Source organism: Diceros bicornis, chromosome 20 (assembly GCF_020826845.1).
Source record: "Diceros bicornis minor isolate mBicDic1 chromosome 20, mDicBic1.mat.cur, whole genome shotgun sequence".
Classification (NCBI taxonomy): Eukaryota; Metazoa; Chordata; class Mammalia; order Perissodactyla; family Rhinocerotidae; genus Diceros; species Diceros bicornis.
Window position 1 is genome coordinate 11,031,631 of NC_080759.1, and position 12,232 is coordinate 11,043,862.

Below are 12,232 nucleotides of genomic sequence, written 5' to 3' on the forward strand. Positions count from 1 at the left end.
AAAATTACAAAGAAATACAAAGGAAGAAAAGACTATTTCTGCTTCTCAGAATTAGTTGGGGGGGGGTAAACTCTTATAGACATATTCAAAGCACAAAATGATTGCCCCTAAATATCAATCCTAGAGCATTGCATGCCTTTTTTGTGAAAATGCCTCCCATAATTATTAGGCATTAGTAGATAATTCAATTCTAGAGTTCAGCTCTAAGATGAAAAACTAAGGGAATACAAGGGGAAATGGAGAAGGAGAAACCCTCTGGCACTTTAGGGATGCACATTCCAATAAAACTAGAGAGAAAATGAGCAGAATAAGTGGTCCAGAGGGACTAACTAATGCTACAAAGACATCATATTATAATACATAAACATATCAAATCAACATGTTGTATACCTTACACAACGTTATGTGTCAAATATATTTTAATTTTTAACAAGTGGTCCAAATGCCAGATATAGAAAAGGAATGGGACAGGTACACGAATTTTATATATATATGTGTATATGTATATATATGTATATACACATACATATATGTATATATGATGTATATAAATACATGAAGCATGATAAGATGGCTCCCACAGGACAGTCACTGGGCTGCAATAATTCCCAGAATTCTTTTTTCTTTATTGAAATGTAACTGACATATAACATTGTATTAGTTTCAGGTGTACAACACAATTCAATATTTGTATGTATTGCAAAACGATCACCCCAATAAGTCTACTTAACATCCATCACCACACATAGTTACAAAAATTTTTTCTTATGATGAGAACTTTTAAGATCTACTCTCTTAGCAACTTTCAAATATACAGTACAGTATTATTAACTATAGTCACCATGCTGTACATTACATCCTCATGACTTATTTATTTTTGTTAAGTGGAAGTTTGTACCTTTTGACCACCTTCACCCACTCTGCCCACTCCCCACCCCTGGGCAACCACCAATCTGTTCTCTGTATCTATGAGCTTAGGGTTTTGTTTTGTTTTTTAAGATTCCACATATAAGTGAAATCATATGGTATTTGTCTTTATTTTTAGACAAAAAGATGACTATAAAATTAACATGTAGTTGGATAGCACTTTCTCTAGTAATTAACTTAAACAATAATAATTTGATACCCTATTATTCATTCATTTATTGACTCATCTTTTCATTTAAAAAAATTACTCAGGAACTATAATATGAGTAGAACTGCTCTATGTTCAAACAATGGGGGGAGGTGGGCAGCAATGGGGTAGACCCCAGAAACACATTTTCTTTTCCCCAGAATTTTGATTCCAGGAAAAGACAGATAAACCAATAATCAGATCATTTTCCAATGTAATAAATGCTAAGAATAAAGCATTCCATATCTCAAATATACAGAAATTATCCCCATTTAAACTCCCTATTTTTGCATACTTTAAAAACCAAATCAAATCTTAAATTACTTTTTTCTTTTAAGTTTTCACTGCTTCTTGTTTACTTGGGAAAATAAAAGTCAAAATAAGTTCTGAAGAAACTATAAAAACCACAATGCTTGGAAATAATTACAAAAGAAGAGCCTATGAAACTGTAATTAACAGTATTACTAGAGCAACTTGTAGTTTTGCAAACTTTACAAGAGCTAACAAGAAAAGGTTTTAGAAGAAACTATAATTTACCTGCCAAAATTAGCCGGCAAGAACTCAAGGAAAGCATCATTCAGATATAATTGGGTTAGGTTTAACAGCTGAGAAAATCCATCAGGAAGCCTATATAAAATACACCAGAATTTAAATTAAATTCATATACAGAATTTCAGTCTCTTATTAAAATATCTGTAAGCATCTGTCTAACATGTCTATCATGTTCTTAACAGATAATAGCTCTCTCTTTACTTTTGAGTGATCCTCAAATTGAGATTTGCCTTTTGTAATAACATATCTGTTTCAACGTTTATATCTTCATCTCTGTAAAAAGGAAGTGAGGCAATATTTGTCTCAGTAAGATAAAATCTGCACAAAATAGTCAACTATGAATGAGCCACAAATACACAGAAATGTATTTAGGGCATAACTATGACATTAGCTGGCACTCTTGAAACTCGCCTTAACTAATATCAATCCGAACGACTAGATAACGAATCCTAATCCTTGACAGTATTGACTTTTTGGGCTGGATAATTCTTTGCTGTGAGAAGGCTGTCTTCTGCATTGTAGGACGTTTAGCAGCAACTCGCCTCTACCCACTAGAAGCCAGTAGCACTGCCCATGCCCACCACCACAGGTTGTAAAAACCAGAAATGTCTCCAGAATTTCCGAATGACCTTTGAGGGCAAAAGTGTTCCCATTTGAGAATCACTGGTTTAGATTATTTCCAATTTCAACACTTGGTGCCTAAATAATCAAATGAATATTGTATAATTTTATAATGAGCAAATGAGAAGAAACAATATAAAAAGCTGAATGACATTTTAAGGCCATATAGGAAGCTACATGTATTAGCTTTACTTTTATTTCCTGTGGCTTACAAAACAAATTACAGACGTAGAATTTGATGCTAGAGCAATATTTTCAGATGAAGATAAAACATCATCTTTACATGTATGTCCAGGATTTTAAAAAGTACAAAATTCCCTTGCAATAAGACACATCAGTCTTTTTGACTCATCTTCTTTCTCCTGTGTGTCACATTCCTCCATCTTCTACAGCAAGTGAAGCAATGCTAAGTTTGGAAAAACTCATTAAATACAGTATTATAATACGTGAAAGCTGGTTTCAACTTTCAACTTAGCTATACTAAGCTATGCTTCACTCTATTTGTACATCTTTCGCTTCACCATTCCATTTTTGCAAAATTTAACCTCTTTAGTGCCAGGAAAGCCTTCTGCTTACAGCCATTAGCATCACAAGAGAATACATACGACCTCTGGTATATGACGTAACCAATCACGTGGTTTTTCCTTTCTTGTTGTTTTCACCTTCTTGACCTTTCAGTTTCTTTTATTATTTGCAAAAGTTGGAGGGTGCCGCACACATGATTTGCAGGTGAAGACATTTTTATATTGTACAAGCAACACTGAGTGGGGAAATCTGAATTCTTGTCTCATTTCTGACCTTAACTATCAGTGAGACCTGGAGTAAAACAACTGCATTATCTGTTTGGATGTCAAATTTACCTTTGTAAAATATGGGGTTAGAAAGATTATTTAAAAGTCTCCTTTTTAATCTAAAACTGAAATTTTGTATAGATTTAAGATTGATACTAACTGCTCTTTAAAATGTAGAAAGTAACATTCTACTATTTCATAGCTGTTTTATTCACAAAAGTAACTTATAATTCAACAGAGAAGAACTTACTTGGAAATAGGATTTACACTGGCCTCTACAACTGTCAAAACTTTACAATTTTTTATATTTTCTGGAAACTCCTGTATTCCTAGAAAATGAACAAATAATTAATGATCAAATTAAAGGAATATATTACAAAAGATATAATAACAACAACAGTAATAATTAACGTACTCCTTGCAGATTTGAAACACACCAACTAAGCAGGATCTACATAAATTGGCAACATCAAGCAAAAAGAACCACCTCCACAACAATTTCTCTTTTCTCTTTCATTTTTTTTTATTTGCCTCTTTATAATTGCTAATTACCTTGATTAGTTTTACCTTCCTTTCCTTCTCTTAGCTCTTCTGAAAATTAGTGCCTTCTCTGTGTGACATCGTTAAGGTCACAAAATGCAGAACACTTAGCATTCTTTCTGTTTTTCTCACGTAAAAAGAGGCATTACTTCCTTAATGCTGGGCTCCAGACTGAGCTGGCCCCTAATATATATAAAAGAACAAAACTGAAAGCAAACATGAAGATAGAAGAGGTAGAAAATCTACATCACATAGGCCAGTGGATATGCCTGAAGACAGTTGTAGACCAGTATTTTCATAAAATACAATATAAATGTTGTGACAAGTTAAATTACGGTACAAGTTCCTAAGTACTTACTCATTTCCTCGACTTCTCTCAGCAAAAATATAATAACAGTAATTTGTGAACTAGCAACAATCCACAGACCACCTTTAAGCAGTAGTGTTGGAATCTAAACGAATGCTAATTACTAACTTTTTAAAATATTCCAAAAATTCTGTGTTAATAAGAGCCATTCCTCCGCTAACATGATATGATTATTGAACAGGGTTGCCACTAGAGGATCATTTAAGCCTCTTTCAACTTTATCACTATATGATTCCAAGTAAGCAAATTTACCACAGTGTCAAGTATAGAATTTCAGGTGATGAAAAGTGAATGATGCAAAATCACCAAGTGGCAAATAATACAGTAATAAATGTTCAGTCAAAATTCAACCATGGATGCTAAAATTAGTGGGTAAAAGAATGATGAGAAACAGGATATTAACATAGTCTCAAAGTTTCTCCCCAAAAGATACTCATTAATTATAAGTGGAAAAAAGGAACTTTACAATGAATGAATCTCACAGGTACCACCTTAAACTGCTTCAGTCAGCATCACCAGTTATCATCATCATCATGTGGCATCTAATCTAAGATTACTGAGAAGGGACGCAACATCACTACTGTCCTATTCTTGCCCAAAACACACGACCTGAATTTGATCATAAGCAAACATCAAACAAATCCAAATTAAAGGAAATTCTACTATATAACTGTCCAGTAACCTTCAAAACTGTCAAGGTCAAAAATGACAAAGGAAGACTGAAGAACTACCCAGATAAGAGGAGACCCAAGAGACCTGACTGTGGTGAATATCCAAACCTACTACATACATGCACACACACAAAGTACAAGTAAACTGGGGAAATCTGAATAAGACTGGGAGACTATATCAATGTCAATATCTATATTGTTCTATAATATTGCAGAATGTTAACATTGAGGGAAACTAGGTAACGCATACACAGCATCACTCTGTGACGTTTCTTAAACTGCATGTGAATCTACAATTATTTCAATTAAAAAAATATGGACTCTGACTCCTTAAGGGAAAGTTTTATTATCATTGCTATTACTAACTCAATTTCTCTAACAGTTTCAAGATAATTCATTTTATCACTTTCAGTTTTAGGAACTTTTACTTTTGCTGGAATTTATGGAGTTCAGGTAAACCTTCAAATCAGGAAATATAAACAGTGATGGATATTTATGGATATTAATGTTTAAGGAATTATGGTTAGCTGTTTTTTTTTTTTTAAGTGTGATAATAGAGTGGTTTCATCTTGAAATATTTATTTATGAAAGAGGCTGTCTGTGATTTGCTTTAAAATAAACACAGGGCAAAGTAGGAGGTACAGATGAAACTACAACATGTTGGTAAACGTTGAAGTTGGTTGATAGCTACATCAGGTTTATTATATTATTCTATTTCTGTAAAATGCTTGAAATTTTCCAATATAAAAGATTACCACTGTTCAGTCACTAGAAATAGACTCAGGGATAACAGAAATAACAATATTAACAGAAAAAGACTTTAAAACAGCTGTTGTGCATCAACTTAACAAGGGGGGATGGGGATATGTTCTCAGAAATGCAACATTAGGTAATTTTGCCATTGTGTGAACATTATACAGTGTGCTTACACAAACCTAGATAGTATAGCCTACTACACACCTAGGCTATATGGTACTTATCTTATGGGACTGCCATCATATATGTGGTCCGTCATTGATGGAAACGTTGTTATGCAGAGCATGGCTGTATACTGTGAAGCAAGGCTCTATTTTTTCTATTTCCCATATAAAAACGTTGTGCCAACACTTATGAAATATTTGTTTTCCTTATTCTATTGATTTGTAGAGGCACTCTGTCATACTCCAAATTCTCACATTATGTTTCTGGACAGTCTTTTCTGTTACCTTCTTCTATTGATCTATTCCATAGTTTTATGCTTTTCCTACGTTTAGGTCATGCTGCACACTTTCTGTTAAGTTCATTTCTAGGTATGCGTGACAGACTGATTACATTAATGGCCTCACTCACTCTGCTGTGTGATGTTCCAACTCCTTCCATCAAAATGTGAAGTATGATTTCCCTCATCCTGATTCAGGACTCAGCCATCTGTTCTGCTTTAGCCAATGAAACATTAGCAAGAGCTGATGAAATGAATGGTTTAAAAAAGCTCTGGCTAATTTCCACTAGCTCTCAGGTTCCTTTTACTGTTCTGTGAGAACATGCCTGGGATGTCTGGGCTAGCCTGATGGAGGATGAGATCTACAGCAGTCATTTCTGTCACCCCAACAGAGGATTCCCAACATTTCAATTTAAACAATCCTTATCTAGTTTTGTTATTAAAGTGTATTACCCTTAAAACTGAATCCCATACTTACCCCCTTTCTCTAACTTCTAGAATGTTTTTTTAGAAATTAGGGATTACTCCATTCTATGAAAGTTTAGCTAATAAACTTGTCCCTAAAACTAGGCCTGGTAGTTCTCCTGATTACTAATTCAATTTAATATTGTATTCATTGGGCTTTTCAGTTTTCTACTTTTTCTTGAATTGATTTTGGATATTTATCTTTCATTTCATCTAAGTTTTAAATTTTAGTGGCTTTTTAGCATTGATTCTTTTTCTTTTAAGTGAAAAGTCATTTTTTAATAAAATGATGGTAAAAGGATTTGAGAAATGTTGCTTTTGGAAGGAATGAGGCACAGAGGAATTTTCTTAATGGTAAAATAAAAACTTGACAACCCTATTTATTATAAGTCCCAAAATTAGAACCACTGATCTACAAAGCATTCCTTTTACCTATACATTTAACACTTCAATTATACATTTTAGGGCATTTATACAATGAATTACTTAATAGTAATTGTGTGCTTCTTATATTACTGCTAATAGGTTTTACTTAGGCTGACTCAATTCTCTAAGTATATGTAAATACTTAGTATATTGTACCTTTGTACAACAAACATTTGCTAAATTTGACTTACCTACTAATAATAACATCCATATTTTTTACACTAATTTTCTTCTTTCCTCTTTTCTCTCATTCATTTACATACAAAATATTTAAGGTTACTGAATCTTGTTCTTTAGGAGATAAATTCTTACCAATCCTTTAACCAATAACTTGTCTCAAGTGATAATTCTATTCAGGCTACATTAAAATAACTCTGCTAATACATTAAAATGGCACCCCTTTGCTAAATTGGCTATATATTTTAATGGGGGTGGCAACAGGGCTTCCAGGGCAGATGTGGGAGACATGGAGGAAAAGGGCAAAAAAAGGAAGGAGTTTTGAATTATTAAGAAAAAGCTGTTATAAACATTTTTAAAAAATCACTCTATACACATGTATTTCATTTTTCTTGGGTAAATACCAAGGAATGGAATTACTGAGTGAGTTATATGCCTATTGATGTGGTGGATAAACTGATTAATTTCCAAATATCAAACCAGCCTTAAATGCTTAGAATGGGTCTCACTTGGTTGTGGCGTACAATTCTTATCATACACTTTTTTTTTAAATAAAACATTCCACACTAAGACAGAGGGCAGGGGCAGGACATTCCATACTGTTCTCATTAGCACCCCACTTCGTTTTAAAAATTAGCTACATATCTCATTTCTTTGGCTTTTATTAAAGTCCATAAAGTATTATATAAAAGATATTATTCCAAGACCTATAATATTTTTAGTACATAATAAAGTCTAAGAAGAAAAAGATCAAAAACTATAGTGTGTTCTACTGATCTAAAATTTTATATGGAGAAAGAATAATTTCAAGAGTTCTATATTAGACTTCTACAACTTTAATAGTTAATGGAAAGTAATGCTTGTATCATCTTCCACAAATACATACACTCCATATTTTTCAAATTTTAAAGTACTTTATCTCATAGCATGTGATTTATAAAAAGTAAGCAATCAATATATGTGAAATTAGTAATTCTAAATCATCTTCAGTTTCAGATACATAGTAATAATTTTGCCCTTAGCAAGTAGTTTTGAAATACCAGTTTTGTGCTTTTACAAATTGCTAGCGATGTATTTACTATGACTTCAATTCCTACCATATACATGTCTAGGCTCCAAATCTTATCTCCAGTTCCCTCCCCTCTCCTTAACTCCAAATAAGAATTTTCAAATGTCCTTGAGGTATTGTTCAGGCACCTCAAACAAAACATGTCCCAAACTGAAATTACCTATCCTCTATATTATTCAGCAAATATATACCAACTACACATAAAGTGTCAGACACTATGCTATGGACCGCAGATACTAAGACATGGTTCCTTTTCTTGAGAAGCTAAAGCGCAAGGAAAACAAATATTTTCATTCTGCGTGTTTCCTTCCTTCCTCAGTAGTGTTCCTTCTTAGTATCTTTTGTACCTTACTCCTCCTCTTCCAGATCTCTTAATGTTGGGTTGCTACCAGGGACCATTCTTTGGGCCTCATTTATTTCACACTCATCGCCTTGCTGACTCCATCTAATCTCAGGCTTTATATACCACCTATACGCTGGCAACTTCCAAATACGTATAGCTAGCACAGTTCCCTCTTGACTGAACTCTAGACTCCTATGAACAACTAGATACCTTATCTCAAATGTAACATGTTCAAAAGTGAGCTCCTGAATTTTTCCATTAAAAATTACAACTCCCACAAGATGTCCCCATCTTGGCTGACAGTAACTCTATTCTTCCACTTGCATAGACCAATACCACTATGGTCATCCTTTACTCTTATCTCATATCCCACATCTAATCCATCATGAAACTCTGTCAACTCAACCTTCAAGTATACCTCGAGTTTGTCCACATCTCACCACTTCCACCACTATCACCCGAGATGACTGAAATAGCATCTAAACTGCTCACTTTTCATCTCTGTACCCATAGTGCTTCTACACATAACTAGAGTAAACCTTTAAAATACAAATCAGATATCATGCTCTGAATGATCTGCTCAAAACTTTCCAAATAACTCCATATCACTGAGAGTAAATGTCAAAGTACATACACATGCCTATATGGCTCTACATTATCTGCTGCTCCAAATCCCTACCTCTCTGACCTCTATTCCTACTACTCCTCCCACCTTGCTCACTATGTTTTAGATACCCAGGCTTTCTGTTTCTCACTCGCACCTTACAAACTTTACAGTGGCTGTTCCCTCTTTCTGGTACATTCTTCCCTCAGATACCTACATAGCTAACTTCCTCAAGTCCTTGCTCAAGTCACTTTCTAAACGAGGCCTACCCTCAATGCTGTGTTAGCTAGTCTCCAAAGATGGCTCATTTTCATTTATACATAAAGTATGCAGAACTTGAATTTTTATCATGAGGTACTTCTTAATTCTCTAACAATTTCAACTATCTGTTCTTTTTCATTCTCACTTGACTACAACAGTGTTCCTTCTTTGTCATACACTCTTTTTATAAGAATTTGACTCTTCTGTTCAAACTTAATAAAATGAAGCACTAGATTAGATATTTCAAAACCTGGCTATCCTCTTCATATCATTCCTGTTTAATTACAGAATAACTCTCTCTTTACTGCTGAGATAGAGAGAATACTTCCTGACATACAGGAGTTGGCCTGGTACTATTAGCTAGTCCCTGGCCTAACTATGAACTAGTTGCCTGGCATTCAAAGGGAGGTCTTGGTAGTCTCCTGTTGAAATAAATGATTTCACAGAATATCAATGTCAGACCAGGCCATTCTTTGACCATAACAGATCAAGACAAAAGTAAATTTGTACTCATGTCTGAACAAAGATAAAATATGAACACTGTCCAAGCTACAAAATACCAAACAACCCCTTCTCCCAAGTAATGAGTGATTGCTGTTTCTTTACTGATTTACAGTTTTAGCCTCACTCTGATCTGCCCTCCCTATAGATAAGATTTATTAAGATTCCCAATCACAGAATTACCCCTACTTCTTGATAGCATCCCATCTCCACAACAAAGCCTCATATTCTTAAACCCTCCCCCAAATTACCAAACAAAAACCCAAATCCTATAATAAGTCTTTTATAAACACCCTCTGAGACTCCTCTTCAATCCCCACCCCATGGTATGAGTTTTTGCTCACTGCATCAAGTAATAAACCCAAATTGTTCAACCAGGGGTGACTTCCTGGTGATCTCTGCTTGGAGGGCATCAGTACTCCAATGTCCTAACTGTAGAATATAAGTTAATAGTGGTTCCTTACTGCGTACGCACTTTAAAGGCTACGGTAATAAATAGTACAGTTCCAGGCAAAACAGGCTAAACCAGAAATTGCAAATTCAAATGACTGCATTAGTCAGGGGCTAATAGATGTATGATTTGGACCAGGTATAATACAATGAGTGGTAAGGCACGAGTGCACACCCCAGTTAAAGTCTACATTATTAACACAATTGGCAGTGACCAGTGATCACTGGTCTGAATATTAATTTTTAAGTTCCAGGTTAGTTTAACACATGGTTTTTCTTCTTTCATTACCTTAAATAAACTGATTAAAACAGCTGAACTTAAACAACATTAACTATTAAGCAAATTACCAATTTTAAGACACTAGAAAAATACAGTGACTTCCTCAGCAACCTGTAATTTCCCTCATACGCGGTGTAACTTATTTTTTTGTTTTTGCTGAGGAAGATTCGCCCTGAGCTAACATCTGTACCAATCTTCCTCTACTTTGTATGTGGGTTGCCACCACAGCATGGTCACCGACGAGTGGTGTAGGTCCGCACCTGAGAACCAAACCCAGGCCACCAAAGCGGAGTACACCGAACTTAACCACTAGGCCATGGGGCTTGCCCCTCAGTGTAACTTCTTTGAGCTTAAAGTGAAGAACCTTTTCCAGGAGTTTGTCACCAATCATCAGATTTTCTCCGGTTCCATGAACTGCTTTCTGTTTTGACCACAAACTTTCAATTCATTCTTCCTGACTTTTTGACTCAATTAAAAAGAAAGGCCTTATTTAACCTCACTAGCATTCCCATACCAGATAGAAAAATCTGAGCTACTCTTTCTGGTTTTTCTGCCTTATAATTCCTGGCTTTTTACTCAGTGTGCTCATACAGAAGAATTAACAACTAGACAGCCTCCTTTTTTTTTTAATCTCCCCTCCCCACCAGCTTTGCCTACCAATCACTTTTAGCAGAATGTTTTTAAAGCATCATCCCTATTAGTCTTCTCAAGAAGACAGGCCATTTGAACACAACAGATGATAATTTCTCTAACACCAGTTGCTGTCTGCAATGGCTTGGGATAGGAGCTTGGTGAACTTTTTATTTCTTTAAAAAACTAACAATAAACCAAAACTTTAGACACAAAAGAGCAAATTAAAACTCATAAATTAACACTCCAGTTTTATCATAGAATATAAATGATAAAAAAAAAATGAATTCCTCAAAAAATAAAGACAAATATTAATACCTTAAATTTATATACCTCCTATATACAGACTGGTCCACAATGTGGCTAGCAGTCTCATGAGGCAGGCAGGGAAGTGGTAATATTGATAATATTATATATAGACTAATTGAGAATTAGATTCCCCAATATAACAACAGGACCAATAAACAGAAAAGCAATGATTAGAGTCCAATTCTTCTTATTCCTAATTAAGGTTTTAATCACTACAACATATTACCTGGCCAGTTGAGAAAAACTGGAAGAACTATGTACAAGATTGTAAACTAAGAAAATCTAAAAGCAAAAATCCTAAAACAAGTGCTTCTAAATAAGAACAGCTTGCTGAAATACTAATAAATATGCCACAATGTTTCCTGCCTCCTTCCAAGCAGGGCATATAGCTAATGAATATGAAAACAGTATCTGGCATACTAAAATATACCAGAATATTATTAAACTGATACAAACACCTGAAAGGAGAAAACACTAGTGGCTTAGATACAATCACAGCATCTTATTCAAGATTTAACATGATTAGATGTTATCATAGAGAAAAAAATTTAGGAGTAATTCAATTTTCTCACTCAGAATATAAGGTGAAACTCTCACCCATCCTAACATAGTGGTCATCTGAATACTACGTAAAATTTGAATAATTTCAAAATCTGATAAATACTACTTTTGTTCAGTGTACTAATCTTTGTTTTAAGCAAGTTACTACTTGAACTTACAACTAACAAAATTCATATTTCTCATAACCAACCACATAAACCTATAGTATGCACGCTATATTCTTGTTTTCAATAATACAGACTTGTAAAAGCATATGTTTTAGGGTTAAATATTACAAGTAAATTAAAATAATATCAGCTGTC

The 12,232-nt window shown here is 34.2% G+C and overlaps 1 protein-coding gene across 12 annotated transcripts in view; it reads right to left on the reverse strand.

The window, feature by feature from the left end:
* ERBIN (erbb2 interacting protein) overlaps window positions 1-12,232 on the reverse strand; it is a 126,737-nt gene that overhangs the window by 65,116 nt on the left and 49,389 nt on the right. For all 12 annotated transcript variants that reach the window (XM_058563951.1, XM_058563949.1, XM_058563954.1 and 9 more), the window contains 2 exons: window positions 3,329-3,407; window positions 1,652-1,741 (listed from right to left, as the gene is read on the reverse strand). In XM_058563951.1, the coding sequence (XP_058419934.1) occupies window positions 1,652-1,741; window positions 3,329-3,407 (169 nt within the window). The remainder of the gene's footprint in view (window positions 1-1,651; window positions 1,742-3,328; window positions 3,408-12,232) is intronic.